General features: G+C 38.5%; 2 protein-coding genes and 1 long non-coding RNA gene across 3 annotated transcripts; 1 reads left to right on the top strand and 2 right to left on the bottom strand.

The window, feature by feature from the left end:
* Nucleotides 1-16320: 16320 nt before the first annotated feature.
* On the bottom strand, nt 16321-17281 carry LOC137185242 (uncharacterized). The gene is made up of 2 exons (XM_067593591.1): nt 17019-17281; nt 16321-16879 (listed from the first exon to the last, which is right to left on the bottom strand). The coding sequence occupies exons 1-2, from the start codon at nt 17279-17281 to the stop codon at nt 16414-16416; spliced, it is 729 nt and encodes a 242-aa protein (XP_067449692.1). The 3' UTR covers nt 16321-16413.
* Nucleotides 17282-18270: 989 nt separating this feature from the next.
* On the top strand, nt 18271-20965 carry LOC137185304 (signal recognition particle subunit SRP68-like). The gene is made up of 3 exons (XM_067593648.1): nt 18271-19113; nt 19215-19342; nt 20534-20965. Exons 1-3 carry the CDS (start codon nt 18705-18707, stop codon nt 20570-20572), a joined length of 576 nt encoding a protein of 191 aa, XP_067449749.1. The 5' UTR covers nt 18271-18704; the 3' UTR covers nt 20573-20965.
* Nucleotides 20966-22519: 1554 nt separating this feature from the next.
* LOC137185303 (uncharacterized) lies at nt 22520-23428 on the bottom strand. The gene is made up of 2 exons (XR_010928817.1): nt 22948-23428; nt 22520-22816 (listed from the first exon to the last, which is right to left on the bottom strand). It is a non-coding gene; the product is annotated as an uncharacterized lncRNA (long non-coding RNA).
* Nucleotides 23429-24243: the final 815 nt, after the last annotated feature.

Here is a 24243-nt window from a genome sequence, read left to right as displayed (position 1 = left end):
TGGATAGACCCAAATGCAAAACTCACAGACAGTTCAGGGTTTCCAAAAATCAGAGTCTTTACCGAGTAGGCAGGTTCAGTACACAGTGAAGGCAAACAAAACACAAAGGGCAAGGCAGAGGCTAGGTCAAAAACCAGATCCAGAGTCAAAAACACAAGGAGGCTATCACTAGCAATATAAAGGCTGGACCGCTCACAACAAAGGGCTAAGATGAACTGGCACAGGGAGCAGGGAGCACATAGACTAAATACACAAGGAGAGGGACGGTAATTAGACACAGGTGGATGACATTAGGGGATAATGACGATGACAGGAGAGGGAAATACACAAGGGCAGGAAGTGGATCTGAAATGAGAGGAGAGTTAGACACCAAAGTAAAACAGAAAATTCAGGACTGAATGATGGGAAAAACAAAGACATGACTTTAAGACAGGACGAGACATGACAGTCATGGCCTGCAAAAAATGAGTGTTGCTGAAAAATCATAAAGATCCATAAGTCATTACTTACTACTTGAACTATTGACTCTAGATGCTTGAAATATTCAGGGATTGTTCTACACTATTAGATGTCTTTAACTTGTAAAATAGCTTGCCCACAGTTGCACATTTGCCAAATTATGGCTTGTTGAAAATTGCATTAAAAAAAATGATTTCATGCTTTGGAGCACTATATCTTCACACTGAACCACATCAGATTTTTAAAATTTTAATATATAATACTCTTGCTACAGTACTTTCTTAGCAACTAGGTGCATGTCTGAAAGAAATAAAATTTTCTTATCAATGAGGCATTAAAAATGTAAAGATTTCACACCTATATTTCATATTGCCATAAAAACAATCATACCACTGGAAAGAGCATGTTTTTACTAGGAAATGCAAAAAATACAAAGTTAAGTAAAATAAAGTATAAAGTTAAGTAAAATGTATCTTATGTACAATGTTGATTAAGTAGTCGTATTTTCTCTTGCAGTGAGTGTTGTCTGCAGACCTGAGAAGGGAGGGATGTAGTATCCTGAGACTTCTGGTGTTACAGCATAAAACTGATTTTCACTATTGCTGTGTTCAGGACTTTTTGGGTGGGTCTGAAATGCTGGATCCATGACGTGTAGCATCGACATCGCCTGTCACCGGCCACCACCAGCCGCCCACTGCTTCAACTTCAGCTTCAGCCTCAGCTCCGGTTGTGCAGCTGGGAGGTCCCTGGCCAGAGAGAGAGCATTTACCGGGCAGCATTCCACCAAAAAATTCTGAGTAAGTAATGTTAAGTGCACTGAACTCCACTGAAAAAATGACAATTTAACATAATGATGATTGGTGATGGTTTGCTTGTTAACTAGTCACTTAAGTTACATTTTTACTGAAACAAGTCCACATTTACCTACAAAATATGTGCTGAATTAAACAGTGGCTCCTAACGTTACTTTATTCTTAAAATATCATCCAGGCTGCTTGCCTTAAACCTACAAACAAGGCCTATTTTACATTGTATAATTTTATATGGGAGTTTGTTATGAGCGTTGTTAACTCAGAGGCTGTTCAGTTGGGCTGTGCTTTCAGCACCTTCAGCAGACATGACCCCAGCATTTTTCCATTTTCTAACATTTTGAAACCTAATTTTAAACTGGAAAAACTCAGAACACGTATTTATTATTTCTTTACAGGGACTTTAAGGTATCAAACATGGTCTTCATGGTTTTGGGTGATTGTTTTTTTCCTTGGTTGCCATGTGATGTTTTGTTGACATAGCCATGTGCTTCTGTTCCTTATGTCTCTGTCTCCACCCCTCACCTTATTCTTCTAAATTAAACACTGTTTCTTCAAGGCTTTCAATTTCATGACATCACAATTAGTTAAAGTGTAGGACTGGGTTTTGCAGAATTTGTAGTGACACATGGCGTGTTTGATACCTAAACTAATATAGTTTGGTTCAAGGTACCTACTTCATATTTTGTTCATTTACTAATTAAAACATGCTCTTTCCAGTGGTATGATTGTTTTTATGGTAGACATTGTCAGACATGGGCGATATGCACCTGAAATATAGGTGTGACATGACTTTTTTCATTTTCAATGCCTCATAAATCAGAAGTTTTGATTTCTTTCAGACATGTACCCAGTTGCTAAGAAAATACTATAATATGAGTTATATATATCAAAATTTAAAAGATCTGATGTTGTTCCATGTGAAGATATAGTGCTCCAAAGCACAAAATAATTTTTCAATACAGTTTTCAGCAAGTTAAAGACATCTAACAGGGTCGAACAATCTCTGAAAATTTCAAGCATCTAGCATGCAGAGTTTGTAATGACTTATGGAACTTTATAATATTTTAGCAACACTCATTTTTTGCACACAGCCTTTTTAAAGCCTCCATATCCCAGAAACTAAAGAAGATACAAGCCAAAGATTTTGCACACTAGTTGTTGGGTACTATGACAATATTTATATCAAGTATGGAGCAAAAATCCAAGATGATCTGTCAGGAGGCCTCTGTTGACGTCGTATTATACATGCTCTGAGACTTTTTATGGAAAAAAAAAATTCTGAGTCTTAATTTCAAACAATATATTGAAAGTACCAAGTGAACAAAATACTGAAACCCCATTTTCAATGAGTGTAATTGTTTTGTATCAGCCAGCAAGCGTCAGTGCATTTTGACATCATTCTGATTGATCTCAAATTGTGATGTCACATTTCTGGGAAAGAAAACAATGTCTTTTTTGGCTCCATGGAGTTGCTGAGTTTGCTTCTCGACACTTATTAACACACAAAGGCATGGATGTGGCTGTAAAAATATTAACTTACTTTTATTGGAGAAAAAGTCATAAATTTGATGATTATGAACCAAGGAGCATCTCTTTTTTTATGATTTCAAAGTGGATTTACTGATGCTAATCCTTAACAGATCACAGACAAAACTATCATCTTTGTAAACAACATAATCTCATGGGATGGTGTATAAATAGCACACCACATTTAAGGACATTTCGCATGTCATGTCTATGCATTTTACAGTTTTCGTCATTTGACACTGGATTTTAAGCTTTTTGTGTGTCATTAACACTGTTGGTAAGGTTTAGGCACAATAACATTTGGTTAGGGAAAGATCACGGTTTGGGTTTAAAAGATCAACAAAATGCAGTAAAAATTTCCAGTTTGATGGCAGTAAAATGCCTGACGTGATGGTAAACATGTCTGGTTAGTGGTCTTGAACAGTGCTCTCCTGCTGTTTTTGCAACTTTTTGCCAAATATCTAGCCATCCACCCAACCCTGCCTCCTCTTAATAAGCCAAAATCACCTTATAAAAGAAAAGAAAGTCACATTATATTGATGTCATCTGAAATGCATCACTTTGACTTTGACACGTGGAATGACTTAAGAAATTGGCTTGTTATTCATACACCATTTGGTGATACCAGGCTGTTGTAAAGGGGAGGTTCTGCTCATTTTTATTGTGTCATTTTGAGATTAAGGGGTACAAAGTTTGATACTAATTATTTCCACAGACACAAAGGGTTCAAGGTTTGTGGGTATTAGTGGGAGTTACATCCTGGAACTATTTCTTTACTTGAGATTTTAACAGTGTGCCGTCTGCCGTCTGTATATCAAAGTTGGCTACTGTAAGAAAGGCCTTAGTGGTCAAAACCTAAACGAGACTGTTCAGTCAGCAAGAAAGTGCAACATAGGAATGAACACAGATTTAGCTCACAGCTAAAACTGTGCTGTGCCTATTCCCTGCTATGCACCAGTCCTCCGATATGGTCATCTCAAAATGACTGCGTTTACATGCGCAATCTCACAATCTCAATTCTGGCTTTTGACCTTATTCCAAAAAAGGCAATATTGAAAGATGAATATTCTACTAATATTCCCATTTACATGCTGAGGGTTTTCGGGGTTTCTCTCTGCTCCAGTGGGAACGGGAATCACAAGATCTCCGCAGGCAGTGAAGTAAACCAGCGAGGTGAAAAACATTAGTTAGCTGCTGCCTGATATTTGTAAGTGATATTGATATGACTGATGTTATAAATTTATAGTTACAGGCACATCCAGTACGTAGGTTGTCACATGATGTTTACCACAGTGTTTTTGGTGCATCACACCGAGTCGTCACCGTCAGTCAGGATAATAACCAAACCCCTCCTTCCCTGTTCCTTCCCCTGTCTTAATTGGAAAATGCTACAATAAGGCCTTATTTGGAATATCCAAACAGAATATGCTGTTTACATGTCCCGTATCAAATTCAATTGAATAATAGTGGAATATTAGTGTGCATGTAAATGTACCCAATGATTTCCCAGATGGTATTCCCCATGGAGTGAAAGCTCCTGTGCACTCCAAGAATCTGTGCCTATACAAACGATGTGCACAAATTTTGGTGTAAGTGTCTGTACAGGTGCAGCTATACCACACCTGACAACCTCACTGTGACAACAAGACTTCCTGCACCTCGGTGTTAATAAATAAATAGGTCCAGCATGCAACTCCCTTGAAACCACAAATTGTTGTTTTTACATTATTGTTTGTGTCTGTGTAAAAGAAACTAGATATACTGTTTAATCACTGAGAGGTGTTGGTATATTTTTGAACTTTGGACTGACCATGGCTAGCTGTTTCCCTTTGCTTCCAGTCTTCATGCTAAGCTAGGCTAACCACACCCTGACTCTGTACCTAACACTCAGACATGAGATTGCTATCCATTCTCTCATTTAACTCTTGAAAAGAAAGCATATAAGTGTATTTCCCAAAATGTTTTATGATTGCTTTAACAATTAACAATTAATTTAACTTAACAACAGTTAAGTAAGACTATGAAATATATTTTATACTACCTTTGTTCAAATATATAGGGATATGGCATTGAATTTCTGAGTTTAGTGATTTATAGGATGTATATCTAATAAATCAAAGTCAGTCTACTTGGCCTCCAGATGTGTATATACAGATATGTATATGTATTCTGTCTAACTCCTTCTCTCTTCTCATCATTCCTCTATTCTGCTTTTTTCTCTTCAGCTGCTCTTCTAATGATTTAATGATGACATGTGGTCTGATCTTTCCCTGACATCTTCTATAGGCTTGGAAGGCCTCCTCAAGGAGTGTTTTGAACCTACATGTGGATAGAGTAAGGCTAACATTTACCTACAGTAACCTTTGAATTGGCCTCTTTGTGTGCGAGGCCCACACAGATTCACATATTCTATCAGCCTGCTGTCAGATGATGATTCCAGTTGCATGTGATTATCTTTGGCATATTGATTTGGCTTGTTTAAAGATCAACTCTGACAAGAGCAGCAGAAGCAGATGCCGGGCTAAGTGGTATCAGCAGCCATGAATATCATATGGTTAGGGGCTAATGTTCGACCTTATTGCCGCTTAATGAACCGCTAAGAGACAATCAGTGCCATTTGCCCACCTCTCTGCATCCAGGATGAATCACAAGCACGCTGCTGTCAGCCAGTTCTCACTCAGTACTGCAAACCATCTCTGCGTTTTTACTGGACAGGAGGTCAGAGTACTTCTTGGGAAACGGTACTCCCTGCAGAGCAGCAGCAGTGACTTCACCAGCTGATGTAATTAAATGTACAGCATAAGCAAAAACAAGCACGAACACCGGCATGCACACACACACACACACACACACACAATTCCACACAACCTTTTTGCACAAGCACTTGCTTAGCCAGATGAGATAATGAGGCCACAGTGCAATTACGGAAATCTGAGAGGCAGGTTTGGGCATATTCAGCCCTGCATGGTGCATGCTTGCTAACATGGCATGTTAATTGGCTGGAGCACCAGGACACACAGAGACAAAAGCAGCCTGAGGGAGCAGATTGAGACAAGCCCTGAAGGGTATGACACATACAGACGAAGGCAGTAACCTCCACGTCAATCCCTTTATGACTAAGGACAGAATGGGTGATGGCAGGCAACGCTTAATTTGAAAATTAATGGGCCATGGGATTTTTTCTACCACTTAAGATACTTTGCAGCCCCACTGCGGTTACCTCCATCCTGCCCTCTCCCCTGCGTGGGTTTTACTGCTCTTCAGATGGCTGAGGATGAGGAGACCTTGCATACGCTGCAGTAAATGCATGGCTAATTTGATTAAATACTGCTGCGTCCTTGTTGCTGGTCAGACAGAGAGGTGCCCAAGCACATCCTGGATGAGCTGTGCAGGCTCATATAGCCACCCATGTCAGGTTAAAGGAACATTCTGTGAAAAAGTAATTTTCTCATTAGTTAAATACTGTAGAAAAAAACAAAACATTTCTATCTGGTAAAGATAGAATTTTCTTCAGCCTTGTTGGATCACTTGGACTATCTGTTAAATTAAATAATATATACCGTATTTTCTTTAATAGTGGCCGGGGCCTTTATTTACCTCAACTGCAGAGGGTACCAGGCCTTTATTGGAAGCAGGCTTATATTAGAGAGAGGCCTTTATTCCTTATTCTCTCTATTTGATAAGTATATTTGCTCATATTTTAGTACGAAGCCTCCCTGTTTTCTGATCTGCTTTCATTTGCTCTGTTAAATTTTTGTTACTGCATTATGCTATTACTGAAATTAAAAGCCTTCATTTCCCGACTATTATTGTGAAACATTACACAAACATTTCAATATAACTTGTGTGAAGTATGACCAGTCAGGTACGGGAGGGGAAATATGGCCAGTGTCAGTTAAAAACTAAATAAATCTGAGGTAACGTTACGCTCGATATAAACATTAATAGCCAGTTAACAGCACAGTCAAATATCAAATATCAATCAGCTGTCTCTCAAGCTCCAAGCTACCTTTCTTCCTCTCACCTCCAGCTAGCCGTGCTCTCCTCTTGTCAGCTAACAGCAGCTCACGCTTCTGTTTTTTCCAGTATCTGATTCTTATCGGGTCAGTGTCAAAATGTCTTGCAGCTTTTGCTCCTCAATTTTCCTCCACATATTGCAAAACTCTCTCTTTGAATTTGACGTCAAACTTCCGTCTGGTGGGTGCCATGTTCACCCTCTCCAGTGTTGTAGCATCGGTGTTATGGAAAATCTAGTCACTGACACTTGCACAGGTTCTATATGGTACTTCAGTTATAGCTACCGCCATCTTGTGGCACTTGTACATTACTACAAACCGCAGTCACATTATAACAGGCACCAAGAGGAGGGGGGCGGACATTTCTTATTTGATAACCTTAAAAGTAAGGTTAGGCTTTGCTGTCGGTTTCCCAACTCATTTTCAAAAAAGACGAGAGAAAAAGAGAGAGAGGGGACTAGAGAGTGAATGAAGAAATGGAGCTGGTAAGAAAGCAGTGAATCAGATCAATAAAAAAAAATATCTAATTGTTTCACAGCGATACTTTCTAGAGCACAAATAAACACATCCGCACATCACCGTACGACCTTGTAGCAGTGCGCAGCAACACCTGATTTGGTCTGAATACGGCCTCAATCCATCCTTGTTTTTTCCCTCCCTGGCCTGGTTTGGGGCCGGCCTTTATTTGTTCATGTCAACACACCCCTGGCCATTATTGGCTGTAGACTAGCTGGTGAACATAGTGGAGCATTTAGCAGAAATTTCCCTCAGGAGTTGGTAGAGAGTAAAAACAGAGCTAAATGAGAAAACCAGGTGGACAGAAACATGACTCCACATGAATGAAAATGTTGCTCCATAGCTGCTGAATGTGGAAATAAGCAACTGTTTGCTAACTAGTTCAACATATCCACTTAAAAGGTGATGATATGACAATGTTGTATTCATTACTTGTTTCCACCATGGGTGTAGATTTGGGTATGGACAGTCGGGACATGTCTGTCAAGGTGTTGCTGAACTGTCCCTACTAATATTTGTACCGACCTCAACGATCTTGTCATTTTAACTCCACATTATGTTACCGGGAAGATCTCTGCAGAGTTGCCAGGTTTGTGATTTTGCTGTGGCCGTTGGAAAGAGTGCTTGTCATGGTTCTGTCATTGACTCGAGATACTCTTATGAGTCTGTCTTTCATTTCCTTGGTTTCCATTATCCACCAGATGCCCTCAGACTTTTTCTATTTTCTGAATATTGGACTGTGTGGGAGAGGGCTTATTTTGACTTTTATATTTACATTACTTTGGTTGCCTTTTGGTCATATGGGTTTTGCTCATTGATATACTGGGTTCCAGGCCTGGAATTAAGTCATTTTTAGGGCAAGACCACTTTGGTCTTTGATAAATACAAATGTATTGGGGCATCACAGCCAAAATGTAGGACACCAAGACTGAAACCAATGGTGCAATAACAATAAGTGATAATTACATTGTATGAAGACAAAACAGTATACAATCAACCACTAGTAGTCAGTGTATTGAAAGACAGTACTGAGTATATATATATTATTATTATATTATTTATTATATTATCATCGTGACAGTTCTATGATAAACAGTGACAGATATGCATATGTTTCAAACATCGTGGAATTTAAAAGTTCTTTACTAGACAAAGCTAGCATTAGTCAGTTGATATGTTTACTTTTCAGGTGTTGTTTTTAGGGTGTTAGCTAATTTGTGATTATTGCTCAGACATGACATCATTTTATCAAACAACTTTATTACTGTTGATGAAACTGCCTCCCAAAAATGGAATTAAGACATCAAGTCCTTTTTTAAAGAAGAATTAACGTGTCAGTAAGCATTGATATAATAAGAACGTTCTGTAATCAATCCCATATTTTGCTAGTTGCAAGAAAATTTGATTTGTAGCAAACAAACTGAAAGAAGCACAGAGCTACAGAATCTCAAACAAAGTACACAGGTTATTATGAATTTATTGTGAAGATCTATCATTGTGTTAATTTTAGAATATATTTTTTAAAATTAATAAACTTAAAAGTAAATCATAAAAAAGCAGAGCAGTTGTCTCTGAGTTTTATGTTCCCTGATCAGCCAGGCAGATGCTAGAGGGAACATTCCTGTCTGGAGTGCAGTTGCATGTGTGTGACCTGGGGCAGAACTCCGGTCAGGGGGCACAAGAATCTCCCCACCACCCCTGAGATTCAGGTCCATCTGTAACTATAATTAATTGGATTTTGTCCAATGTAGCACAATTTGCACCGCATGTGGTGTACTAACGGCAGTTGGTGTCTCCGGTATATGACAATCCTGTCAAACTGTTTTTACTTGAGGGAGAATATTCTGACCTTAAAGACCAAGAGGTAAAGTTCAGTTTCAGTTTTCTTATTCCACAAAGTTAATGACATTTTTATTCCTGAACACCTTGCCACAGTAAGAGCAGAAAAATCAGGTGCCTGCAGGTGTAATTACACACTTTGGCAAGCTGATACTGGAAAAGGGAAATTATGTAGCATTTGCCCCTTTCAGAGAATTTGTCATTTTTTCTTGGAACATACAGCAGGGGCCTGGAGTCCACTGAAAAACTTATATTTTTAACTCATCGGTAGAATAGCAAACAAATGGAAACGTTTCAAAGCTCTTTTCATGTCGGGTTAAATGGATTTCTGAATAAATCTCAGTTGAAGACACAGCTCTAACAGAACATTCAGCTGCTGAGGAGACGGGCAGCAGCAGCCCACACAGTGTGGTAGACAACTCAAACCCTTTTTTTTTCTTCATGCTGCAGACAGAAATCATTTGAAAGAGTGAACAGACAATGTTTATTCGCCAAACTTGAGACTTCAAAGAGCTGCATGCATGAAACCCGAAAATTGGTGGTGGGCGAGTGTTCTCTTGTTGGTTTTTCCTTTTTTTTCCCCTCCCCTCCGGCTTAATGTGTCGTCTTTGGCTGGTTTCATTATGAGTGGGTGACATGCAGACATGAGTAATATTGGATTGTAAAAGCTTTTTTCTAATTATTTAATCCCGCTTTCTGGGTCAATAAAGCCAATCAATTTCTGTCATGAGTGCACCCCCTCGTGAGATGATGAGTCGCTTGTGAAACGGTGCATAATCAAAGCTAATATTCTACAATTTGAGCTCAGAATGGGGTTTTATATTACTGAGGCTAATATGCTCAGTTGATTTCTCCATAAATGCTTAATGTTTCTGGTCTCTTACACCCTAGTGTGTCTGACTCTACCTGTTCATTTGACTCTGTTTTCATTTCTTTCTCTTCTGTGCACTGATGCTATTATCCGCCTCCTTTGTTCTCTCTTTGCCTTTTTCTTCCTTTCTTCCCACTTCCATCAAACACCCTCTTCTTTCAAGCTCTTCTCTCACTTGTTCTTCCAAATAATCACAGTTTGTTTTTCTTTTTCCTCTCCTCATCTCCTTGCTGCTGTTCCTCAGGTATCTCTCTCTTCCACCTGACCCTCCTCTCTCCTTGTAGCCATTCTTGGTTAGGAATTCTAGCTGAGTCGATTGAAGAATCCTACTTCGGTCAGGTTGAAGGAATGATCCCTGGCAAGTGTTACACTACATGCAATTCAAATATTTATTGCACTGTCTAAATGGTTGTGCTTACAGCATCCAAAAATACAGAGGACATGACCTCATTGTCGTCAGTGGTACCTACGGCCCTGAATTATATTATACTCACATTAGATTAAGTAACTTTCAACTTTTGATGTCTTTTAAATTGTCATAGCAATGACTTGGAGGCTCTAAGAAAATGTACATCAACACGTAATACAACACAGTGATCAGTCTGTGATTGTTTTCTCCAACCACTTTCTTTATTTGGTTCTGGTTCTCGACTCTTTGGATTGTAAGGTTTGCTAATGTAGATATTTTAAACATTGTAAAAAAGACCTTTTCTGTTCTGAAAAGGTAACCAGAATTTCAAAGGATATGACTAAATCTACAGTACATAATCTTCCCTTGATATAATTCCTTTTGGGAAATAAATGTTGGTCTCACAAATGTAGCTGCCACGTTAGTTTGTCTGAATGAACCGGACCAACAGTGCTACCTCTGTGGCTGTATGCACTGGTGTTGGAATAAGGTGGACAATGAGAGTTTTTGTCCACCCACTTTCCAGTGTTACTGTTATGAAGTGGTAAGGTCTAAAGCCAGGTATTAAGGTCACAGTGATAATGTCTAAGCCTACTCTAAGATGTTGGGCTGATAAGTCCAATCATAATCAGAACACAGAGGACTGTGAGTAGTCTATTATAGCGGCCAGTCCAGACTAGTTCAAATGATTTGACCACCAAATACAACATTTGGCCCAATTTTTCATGATAGTGCAACGACCAGTGCAAGCAGCACACAAACAGTTTGGTATTTTCCCGACCTTGAAATTTGCTTTGCCAGTCTGTGTGGTATTGTGGTGCGCAGTGCTGCATGCATGGTAAACTGCCAGGAGGAGACAAGAGCGAAAATAGGCAGTGCAAAGCGAGTTGTTGGTGTTTTTGTGGAAAATGGGTCTTAGACGTTTCAGAACCACGTCTGTTTCTGGAACAAAGTCACTCTGCCACCACTTGGTGAATTTATCAAGAAGAACAAACTAAATATTTGCTGTAAATGTGCTGCAATAATAGATTAATGCTTAATATATAAATAAGTAATTTCAGTTAAACGATCTCCAACCAAAATCAGCACAGAAAATAACATTTAATGTGGTTAAAGCATCTGTATTGATCTGTAAATGAATGTGGGTGATTCTTACAGTATATGCTTTATACTGTATGAAAAGCTTCTCCAGAATGTGCACACCTCACGCATTCTTCAGACCAGGTGTACACATGTTTTTTCTAAAGCAATCTGAGGGTGATGTGATGAGGTGGAGATGAACTTTAAGGTGAGAGACGAAATCTTTTAGTAAAACATTGTTTGTTTATGTTGATAACCAGCTGCACCTTGATTGTGTGATTGTTTTTTTGCGTTTACACTGATTTGTAAAATGCCAATCAAAGGCACATTTATTAAGGAAATATTGATTAATTACTAGGGATGTGCAGAGAGCCCAGTATTTGTATTTGTGTCTGTATTTGTTGAGGCAGCAAAATTATTTGTATTTGCATTCGAATAAAAGTGGAAAGAGGCTTAAAAATCCTGTTTTTGTTTTTATTACACCTTTAATTTTGGAAAATTTAAGTGTTACAATAAGTGTTCATGAATAAACTACCTTACAAAGGAGGTCCCCACACCGGGTCTCGAACTAGAGTCTCCCAGATCATAGACGACTGTGCTGACTACTGAGCTAAAATTTTACTCATCACATTATTGCAGTTTTATGCATCTGGCCCCTGGCTTCTGCAGAATAACCACACACACCTCTAAACACATCAGACTGGTCAATTATAACTTGATATTCTACCTTTTTTATGAATAACACATCGGGTTAGCAGGCTCATCATAGCCTCTTTTCCAACTTTCTTTTCAGCAAAAGTAGTGTCATGTTTTATCCTTGAGACACATTGCACTGCAAACACTGTTGTGTAACATTAATTATTAAACTATGTGACCGTTTAAGAGGTGAGATAGGCAACATTAGAGTTATGGCTGAAATAATGACTATTACATCATCTAAAGCTGGATGTTCCCCCACTTCAAAACTCATTCTGGCGCCGCTGGCTCTGTATGTAGTTAAAGATATCACCACATTTCACTTAATACAAATGTATTAAAATGAACAGATCAGTCTATATTAAATTCTGTTTTATTTTATTAAACTACATAACAGTTTGGGTTTTTGTTATAGCTACATAACAGACTGAATAACATAATTTACTACAACTCTCTGTCAGTGAGGTTATTTTTAGTGGAGGTTATTTTGTCACAGTACAGTCAGGTAGGTGTGTTGAAGACAAGGACAGTCATCCAGGTCTTTTGGTCCTTAAGGAATGTTTGCAGTTTTGTCAAGAGATTGGTTTCATCTGGCTTCATTGATCAATATAATTGGGAGTGTTTCCGAATAATATTACCTAAAGGAAGCATGTATAAGGTGAATAGTATTGGTCCAAGCATAGAACCTGGTGGAACTCCATGTCTAACTTTTGTGTGCATCATTAAAGTGTACAAACTGAAATCTGTCTGATAAATAGGATTTAAACCAGCTTAATGCAGTTACTTTGATGCCAATTAAATGTTCCAGTTCTGTAATAGGATGTGATGGTCAATGGTGTCAAATAAGATCTAACAAGACAAATACAAAGAGAAGTCCTTTGTCCGGTGCAGTTAGGAGGTCATTTGTGACTTTCACCAGTGCTGTCTCTGTGCTATGATGCCATCTAAATCCTGACTGGAAATCCTCAAATAAACTGTTGTTATGTAGAAAATCATACAACTGATTGGCGACTGCTCTCTCAAGGATCTTAAAGAGAAAGAGAAGATTCTATTCATTTGACCCTCCCTGCATGGTAAATGCCCAGGTTTCCTGTTAAAATATGTTCCCGCACCTATGATACATAGACATAGACATAAAATGCAACAGCAGTCAGATGTTAATCCATTTTTTTTGTGTGGGTATGATCAGAATTCTATTCATTCACTCCAGACTTATTTTAATTCCAGTTATGAATCATGCCAAGGAGATGCAAAGAGAGACAGACAGACTGCTGCTAATTAGTGGCTGCTTGGCCCACGCTGAGAGGTCAAATGATCTGAGCTACATCTCAGCTTGGTGGAGAGGAAGGGAAGACAGAGGGATAAATGCTTCCCTCATGCTGTTCTGTGGTCCCAGAAGGAAGATCTCTAACCTTTCTTCAGCCCGCATATCCCATATCACTCCTCCCCCACCCTCTATACTCATCATACTAAGCAGTAATGGGCCCCCTAAAGGGTCGGGAGACCTTCTTTCCTGTCTCCACAGCCTGCTGACTCTTTCCTGTTGTCCCTCTGTAGCTGACTGCCATGATGGTCTTTTGCATGTATCTATGGAGGATATTTTTGGTCATAATTAAAATTAAAAGTCCGAATAGAAAATTAAAAAGATTATTAGGTAACGCTTTAGATTACAGCCCTCAATTTACACCGTAACTATCGAGTAGTTACAGTGTGGTCTGTTGTACCAGTATAGTACATACCAATACATATCAATTTACATAGAATTTATATTCTAGCTTTTTTAACTACAGGGTACCTATTCTATTATAACAGGGTATGTGCGACATACTGATCAATAATATGGAAGTTTGGGAGGAATTTAGAGAGAACCTATACAGTAGGTGTTTTTAACTACAGGCTACTTATTCTATTACTACAGGGTATAGTATGACAACAAAACTGAAAAATCGGGACCTTTTAGGGAAGATGGAGTGATGACTTGTGCAGCAAGTAATAAATCTGATTACAAACAAACAGGCAAACTACATTGTTCCTTTATATTTTTAGGGGGTAGCCTATATAACTACAGGGTACATCTGTGTGTTTACTTCGGAACAAAGGTCCAGGTGACAGTATGTTGTCATGGATACTGCTGGCGTCTGAAGACCGTCTCAGCATTATATTACTGGACGCTCATTTATGGCTTTGTGACTCCGCTTACCATCGCAGACAGAATCGCAGACCTTAACTGCTCTCAGCACTTCAATGTCTGTAGTAGTGAGAACAGGAATCACAGTCTCCATATTGGCTCCGGGAATCTGAACGACGACTACGGGTTGTGTGTCATCGTCCTCATTGTCCCATCTAACCGCACCCACCACTTGCAAACCTACCCCATTAATCTTTGAGATACTGAGGTAGTTAATGATGTTTTTGGATGCCATCTTGTCCTACCGGATGTGCTGATGCTTAAAATTAAGTGACTAACACGTCCAGTAGAGGGCCATTTTGCCTTAATACATATGCAAGTCTCATTTCTCTCTCATGTCTTCTGGTCTGATATATAGGCATGAGGTGTGACAATGACAATATATTTAAATACATACAAAATGATACAAACAGTAATATATGAATAAATGTAATATGTAGACAATACAATCAAACAAAATAGGCCAGCAAGAAATTAAATTTATAATTATTTGAGACAAGATACTGACAAGTGATCCGCTTCCTGTTTGGTAATGTTTATGGCAGCGATTTAATACTGTACAATAATTCATTTCACTACACTTACAGGAATCCAATCCCCCCATTCCTCCAGAAGACATAAAGTGCTTTCATTTGTAAATGATAGCAAACCAAGCATGGGCCCATACAACACCTCTTCAAAATACAGCCTACACAGCTATGTATACATCCATATGAATTTATGTCTGTCAATCCATTTGCCTGTTGTTTTTTTTTTACATACATCTTTGTATGTTGTGTTATAAATAGGTGTCGATAGTACATTATGTTATACCTTCCTGTACAATCTAAAATACACCATGGAACTATGGACATTTATTGTCACAACCACAGTGAACATGATGGGAAAGGTTAGCTTTAAGTATCCATGAGCGGCAACTACCAGATATAGACATAGAAGAGGTTAAATTTAGAAATTGTGTTAAAATGAAGGAGAATGCAATACAGCTCTGGTTAATAGTCTGAATCTAATAACACCCAAGACACACTCTGTCAGAAGACTCCTAAGGTGCAAGGGATTATTTACACTTAACATATTTAGTAAATCTTATCACAGTATGGCTTCTCAAAATAAAGCTACAACAAAAGACATTTTAACATGTTTTGTTTTGTGGCCCAGTTTAAATCTTCTATCAATTAATCACCAAATGTACTTCAGCAGAATGAGGACACATCATCACATTGCAGAATCTTCATCCCACAGTTGTCTAATTCTGTCAGGCATTGGGAAATTTGTCAGTAAATTACACGTGACTATCAAAAGGATGGACTTGGTCATGTGACTTTAATACAATCAGAAGTACAATGCATCATACTTCTGGAGACAAAGATACAACCCTAACCTGAACAGTTGGCACTCAGCCAGTCCTTTAAATACTATTGTACAGAAGTTTAACTAACCAAGGAAGAATCTTCATACCATATATGACAGCACACAAGCATGCACCAAGTAGCATCACAAAATAACATTGCTACCATATTAAATTAAGAACAAACACTATCTTCTAAAGGCTGATCAGATTGACACATAGAAATGATTTGTCTTTCCATTGGCTCAGACAAAAGTACAACAGAATAAACTTAAACGCTCAACTGTCTCATTTTACACAGCAAATAACTAAGTTTAGAATAGACACAGCATGAAGACATTTAGAACAGGTGGGGAACACAAACTAACACTAAACTTTGTAACATTTGTAACATGTATGATATATATACAAGAAATACATCAAATGATAACCTTTTATAACCTTAATGAGGAAACATTCAATGAAAGCAGTTTCTGGTCAGACCACATGTATTCAAAAGGACAAAGCAACAACGTATTTTCAAAATTCAAATAATGAGTAGACACCTTAAACAATAATATATACACACTATGAATATAAAAAATAAAGTCTAAAAAAAAGATAATGGAAAGCCTTGAAGCAATAACAAAAGACAAAATCATGATAATTCATATTACACCTTGTAGTCTTTTCTGAGGTCATGAAATAAGCGGCCAAGTGGTCCGTGTCTGTGTTCTTTTCCCAGCCAGTAGTTCCACTCAATGACCTTTAGACTTCCTTGAAAGGACTGTTTGCTTAAATTGCCCCTGTAGTGATACAGCTCTTCTTTGTATGTGTGCCACGCACGTTCCAGGTGTTGGGTGTGCGCACTTGTTTGCGGGTGAACAAAGAACCTCCTGTGGTTCACCTGAGAGTGAATGAAACCCTGCTGCTGCAGAGTGTTGTATGCTCTCCAGCAGTCACTTAGAATATGACTACCACCTACAGCATACTTCCATATAATGGCTAGCAGACTCCTTCTGGAGCGGTGTCTGACCAATTTCAGTATTGGCCTTCGGAGTGTGGCCTCCACCTCCAGCATCCCAAAGACCCATGAATGGGTTCTTCTCCATGTCCTTCCAGATCGTCCATGGTTGTACAACCACAAAGTAAAACATCAGATACATTCATGTTATTATTCAAGAAACTGAAGGACGTGAGTATAAAAAAAGATTATAAAAAATATTCTTGTATTGTAAGTAGTCTTAATATCTTCTCTCTCTGTCATACTGCTGTACCTTTCTTTTGTGATGAAATTTGCTTTCATTGATGACGACAAAAGCATGTCGACCACCGATCTTTTTTCTCCTCTCCAGACGTTTAATGGCACTGATGCAGGAGAAGCAAAGAATGTCATAAACCTTTGTAATTGAGGTAGTACTTCCGCAAACACCATCTTCAATCATGTCTACATGTCTTCTCCTGAGACCTTGAGCAAAACTGAAAGGATAAAATGCTGGTAAACAATATGCCAGTTTTGAGGTTATTAGGGTGTGGGCCATAATAACCTCAAAAACCTCTTAAACAAACATACACACACACATACATACATACATATACACACACACATAATATATGTATATGTGTATGTATGTATGTATGTATGTACATATATATATATATATATATATGTATATACATATATATATATATATATATATGTATATACATAGAGACTCCCAGCTAACGTTAGCCCTGGCTCTCCGTGTGGATCCAACCGGCGCACCGAGCCCCAGTTTGTTATTCAAGTTAAAGTGGGAAGAAGCAGCTGGTCTGACGGGCAGCTGAGTGAAGTGGAGCCTGCGGAGGAAGGACCGGGACCGTCATGGTGAAACAGTCCGTGGAGGGAAGCACTGTTATGCAGCAGAGGAGAAGGCAACTAATCAGCCGCTCATAATCGGCAGAAAATGTTCATTTCGGCCGATGCCGACATTTCATTTTAGAGCCTATATCGGCCGATACCAATGACGTATGGATAATATCGTGCATCCCTACTTACAGGTATTTCTTTATAACTGAGTCTTATGTGCTGGTGAAGAAGTATCTGGAGGCTCTAGTGTTGTATGAGAGGTTGCTGAAATATGCCAAGGAGGTTCAGTCTAAGGCCAAGAGCCTCAACAACATCCTCAAGGATCTCCCTGATGTTCAACCGTTCATTGCTGAGGTCAACGCTGAAAAGTACTCACTTAAAGCTGCTGCCATTTTAGACACTGATGAGACTGTTGAAGTTCCTTCTCAGCAGCAAGTGAAAGACAACATGCCCACACAGCTATGTATACATCCATATGAATTTATCTGTCATATATATATATGTATGTATGTATTTATGTATATATTTATATGTGTGTGTATATATATATGTATGTATATATATATATATATATATATGTATATATGTGTGTGTGTGTATAGACCCCCCATTGGGCCTAAGCATCAGGGACTTTGTAAAAAAAATTTTTTAAATTAATTAATTAATTTTCTAAACTGTGTTATACAAGTAGTGTAGCTTTGTTAAGGAATACCTCAGTGCATAAAGTGTGCGGTCGAGCGAGCGAGACAGAGAGAGACAGACAAAGAGAGAGAGAGAGAGAGACTCCCAGCTAACGTTAGCCCCGGCTCTCCGCATGGATCCAACCAGAGCACCGAGCCCCGGTTTGTTATTCAGGTTAAAGTGGGAAGAAGCAGCTGGTCTGACGGGCAGCTGAGTGAAGTGGAGCCTGCGGAGGAAGGTCCGGGACCGTCAGGGTGAAACAGTCCGTGGAGGGAAGCACAGTTATGCGGCGGAGGAGAAGGCAACTAATCAGCCGCTCATAATTGGCAGAAAATGTTCATTTCATTTTAGAGCCTATATCAGCCGATACCAATGACGTGCGGATTATATCGTGCATCCCTACTTACAGGTATTTCTTTATAACTGAGTCTTATATGCTGATGAAGAAGTATCTGGAGGCTCTAGTGTCGTATGAGAGGTTGCTGAAATATGCCAAGGAGGTTCAGTCTAAGGCCAAGAGCCTCAACAACATCCTCAAGGATCTCCCTGATGTTCAACAGTTCATTGCTGAGGTCAACGCTGAGAAGTACTCACTTAAAGCTGCTGCCATTTTAGACACCGATGAGACTGTTGAAGTTCCTTCTCAGCAGCAGGTGAAAGACAACATACCCATCTGCAACCACCTGGAGACCTTCTACCTTGACCCTGCGCTTGTAGGAAAGCAGCCCAATCCGGTCCAGGACTTTCAGCCTTCCTACATACACTTGTGGACTGAATTTACACATATAATCTATTTCCTGCTATTTGATAGCAAAGCATTCGTTGCTGAAGGACAGACACACGGTAAGTTACAGTCTTAATGTTTTTTTCGGTACAAAACTGGCCTATTTGTTGCTTATTTAAAATGTAACTATGTTTGTGTCATTTGGCCAAATAACGAGCAGGCCAAGAAGACAAAAACATCCACTGTCAAAGTACGGTGGACGTACGGTGGATACCAACGTTGGAGCAGATGAGGGCCCCATGGAGGGCACACGTGGTCAAAACACAGACGGCACCACGTCCACTAAAGGTAACATTGGAGTGAAATGTAGGATTGACAAGGCTGTTTTACTACCTTGGCAACTATTTTCAGCCACTGAAATTAAGGTCCTGACCATTCACCCATTTAATTGAGAAATTTAACCCTTCAGTATTTACGTGTTAAATAATACGGCCATAACACCAGTTTGCTCCACTAGAATTGTTGCTTTATTAAGTTACATGTTGTCACACAGTATATAGGGTCAGATGCTTTGAGAAACATTCCTGGGATTTTCTTTTAATAGAATAAATGGCTTTTAAAACTTGGAGTCTATTGTAAGACAGACAGACAAGCAAAAATAATTATGTTTTGATTACTTTGTCGGTGATCAGCACCATACTGCATAAGTGTTGCATTCATGGCTTATCAGTAAAATGAAATGAAGTATGACATCAGCAACTGTTCATTATTGGGAGTGCATTGGGATATATTTATAGATGTTTGCTATTGAAGTTTGTCTGATAATAGTAATTGCGGGCTTAATTTTGCCATTTTCATTGTCCTACACATTAGTAACATTTGAATTCAATTTTTTCTATTCAGTTTTATTTATGTAGCGCCAAATCACAACAGAAGTTATCTCAGAACAGTAAAGCTTAATTGAAAACTAGATATGATAATACAAGCAGTTTCTTTTTGATTCGTTGGTTTGCTTGTATATATATTAATAATTGACTATTGTATTTTATTAAAACATAGATTGCCCACAAAGGATGGCTTTCTATTTTCCCAGTAGTTATATGGTCCTCAGGAATGGCTTATCGAGGAGTTACTTCCTTCTCTTTAGATTGGACATTGTTATGGCTTGTATCATTTTAATGCATAATTGACCATTGGCGTAGTGTCATCATTCCTCATGCAAAATTTCTTTGTTAAAAACTATCAAATCACTTCTTGTTCAAGTCCAAATAGTTCAGGAGATGCCAGGTTGTTCAGGTTTGTGTTTACTGGTTCATTATTATTAGTTGGTGTATGAACAATATCCTTTCTAGGAAGTTTCTTTCCAGCAAAAAGGTATGCAGTGAGATTTTTTGGGGAATTATAGAACAAGAACATAATCAGTAACTCTGCAGATTTACACCTGGAAAGCTGGTGTTTCTTTGTTTTTATTTCTAAAAAAATTAGATGTTACAACAGAGAACTGAGCACCGGCTTCTTTCCTCTCCTCCTGCTCCTTAGTATCTGAGTCATCCTCAGAAGAGGAAAAGAAGAAGATGAAGAAGAAGAGGAAGGAGAAGAGCCACAAATGGAAAAAGAAAGGCAACAAGAGAAAAGAAAAAAAAGGCAAAGAAATAAAGAACTTAGTACTTTTGATTTGAAATAAAAATGAAAACAAAGTGTTGTAGAATAAGTAGTAAACTGTTTTGTTCTGTAAATAAAGTTCCATATTATTGATCAGTGTGTCTCATATACCCTGTTATAATAGAATATGTACCCAGTAGTTTAAAAAAACTATAAATTCTCTGTAAATTCACAAATTGTTAGTCACTTATTCCATAACTTAACATCTTGTTCCCCTGTACCTACATACATGTATGGTACGTACTACACTGGTACACCGTTAGTACAACAGATTACACCGTAACCACTTGATAATTACGGTGTAAATTGCGGGCTGTAATCTAAAGTGTTTTTATTATTAATTTTTAAATTATTATTTTACTGCACCACCAGGAATAATCAGGCCATGTTTAAACTTAAAAGGAAAAAGGACATTGAAAAAGCAAATTTAAAAATGTAAAAGATAATTTGAAAGGTGACAATGAAAAAAATGAAATTTAAAATGCAAAAGCTTAAATGGAAATATTTGGATTAAAACATGAATAGAAAAAACTAAATAAATTTTTTTTTGCATTTGTACCATTTGGTATTTGACCTTTGGCATTTTAAATTTGATCTTTTCCATTTGGCTTTTCAAGCTGTATGTAAGTGAGGAGGTGTGGCCCAAAGGCTTGAGGAAGGGTTTGAAACAGCTGGGACACAGAGGCTCCTTACGGACACCTTATGGTTCCTATGACATCATAATTAATGTTGCTCCAGGACCATCATTGCAAGTGACCAATAACGTTGGTCTAGACCGTACTCTTTAATTTACAGAGACCCAACAGTTCCCCCCATGAGCAGCACTTGGTGACAGTGTTACGGAAAAACTCCCCTTTAACGGACATACCTGGGTCCTTTTGAAAAGTACGGATTGTCACATGTGACGGATCAATACAACGTATGAACAAGGCATAAACATCCCTCTTCCTCTTACTGCTAAATTACTACAGACACATCATAATCTATGCCCTACGTCAAAGCAGACACTAGTTATCATAGTGCACATTATAATATGGGTGCACCTAATCTGTGAACTACCAAGGAAACATCTCATTAACAATCTGTATAAGTGTCATATATATATTAATGCAAATCATCACAGCCGGCATATCAACGTTTATTCACAGGTGAATCAACGTCATGGATCATTTTTGAATCACTGTTGAATTTTGTTTCGATTTTGAAAGGCCAATCAACGTTGAAATTGCAACTTTGTTTCGTCTTACTTTCCGACATTTCGAAACACCTGAAAAATAAATGACAATCATGAAGGATGAAGGTGTCTGATAACTGCCAACTGAAGAAGCAGCCAAACCACCGCTTTAGAGAACTAAACGTCGCCCACAAGCATCCTGGTGCTGTTCATACTCCTATGGTATAAATAATCATATGGTATTAACATAAAACAATGAATGCACGTTACTTGTCGCTGAAAAAAAACAACAACAAAAACAGCTCATCTAAAGACTGCATGCTCTTCCTTTGGAATACGGAAATGACGTCATCAGCAGGCGATCAGTGCTCTCCGTAATGGCCGAGTGATACGAGTGGATTTTCATTCGGACCAGCGGAAAATTTGTTTCAAAACTCTGTGTGTGTAAAAAGCAAATCCACACACGTAGAACTGAGACACACAAAGGTTTTTCAATTCACAAATAAAAACTGAATTCACAGATGCCTGTTGGAAAGTTGTAAATGTTAGGAAGATATTCACAAATGCTTTTCATTCATTTGCAAATTAATTTAATGTATTCACAGATATTTTTTTATTTGTGGAATTTGTGTATTTTCAGTATTTGCGGATCCGTTTTATATTTGTAAAATATTTTTGTGAGTTTACAAATCTTTAAAAGGTCTTTATATACACAGATTACACATTTACACACAGATTGTCGATCTGTTCACACAAATCATTATGAAACAAATCTATCTCACACATGTGACCAATTTCTCTCTCATGATAACACCTAGTTGTATACGGTGAAGTTGATAACTCTCATCTCTGTTCAAACATGGTCTGGCATTATCCTCCGTAGACTCCTGGTCAATGATGTGACTTATTTCCAGTGGATGCTGTGTCTGGTCTGGTGTTCAGACATCTGATGTGTTTCTGGAGCTCTGTGTGTCTCTTATGCAGAGCTGTACAAAGAGAAGTAAAATGATTAAGGAGAAAAAGCTCAACTTACTGGCCCTGTTCACACCTGGCACTAACATCCGTTTCGGGTGATCCGATGACAAGTGGACAGCTCTAAATACAAAGGTAAACGCACCCAAGACGCATTGAGGACGGATTGAGATCCGATCACTCAGACCACATTCGGAGGTGGTCTGGGCTGCATGTGGCCTCATTCTTTCAGTAGTGTAAACGCAGTGCATCCTGGGCCACATTGAAGGACCGCCCACTCAACTAACGACCTCTATTTTCTGGCAGACTAGACACAGGACCCTCCGTCCAAAGCTGTTCAACATGTTTGATAACAGGACAAACAAATTATTTTGCTTTTCATGTGAATTAAAAACGTAATCCACCTCCCGTTTTTTCCTGTTTTTCTCGTTCCCCTAACCGGTTTCCCTCTTCAAATCGACAGTTAGAACAGAAATTAAACCATTAATTTTTCACTTGTCTGTCTAAAAACATATTTCAGAAGTTAAACGTTGCTGGATAGTTTCCTCTGTCCTGTCTAGTTGATAACTAGTTTATAGTTTTGCTGCTTAACATAATGAGCTCAGGATTTATCAGGACGGCTGCTTCACTCCAAACAGTTTCACTGTATGAACCTGGACTGTGTGTGTAACAGCTGATCTGTTGGATGTGTAGAAGAACACAGAACATTAATTAACATTAGATCCTGACCGCTGCTGTCGGCGTGTCGGAGATTTAAATAATCAATGAAGTTATGCTGCTGTGTCTCTTATGCTTAAATGTGCACAGTGTCTCTGAATGGAGAGATGCAGCTGCGGGGAGATCGCTGCATCTCTCTCTCTCTCTCTCTCTCTCTCTCTCTCTCTCGACACGAAATATTTATTTATATCCTGAATATTTATCCTGTTATCAAACTAGTTGAACACAGCTTTGGACGAATAACGAACAAATTTGGTCTTGAAAATGGAAATGATGTTCGTGTTTATTCGCATATAGAGCGGGGAAGTGAGATCACATGCGGTCACTCAGGACGTATGTGGAGACGCATGTTAATACCAGGTGTAAACAGGGACACTGTATGTCTCAATGGGCAGGTTGCATACAGGTAGAAGGAAATATATTGCTCTTTCTTTGTCTAGGTTACCTTGTGAATCACATAACACCATCCACTTAGTGCCAGGACTCAGTATTATTACTAAAAACAAGCTGAAAATGTGTTTAATAACCTCCATAAATATTGCCAAAAAATGAAAAATGGTCCATTTTGTTATTTTGTTGTTTCCAAAAACTACAAGTCTGCATTTTATTGTCATCAGAAACATCAGGTTTTAAAAATGTTACACTCAGTGCTCCTCCTAGGATGCATATGTCTGGATTAATTTTTGTATCAGTTAATGATATATTAACCTCTTTATGAAAACCA

This window comes from Thunnus thynnus, chromosome 6, assembly GCF_963924715.1.
Source record: "Thunnus thynnus chromosome 6, fThuThy2.1, whole genome shotgun sequence".
Taxonomy (NCBI): Eukaryota; Metazoa; Chordata; class Actinopteri; order Scombriformes; family Scombridae; genus Thunnus; species Thunnus thynnus.
The sequence above is the reverse complement of the archived record's forward strand: the minus strand, read 5'-3'. Positions and strand labels throughout refer to the sequence as shown.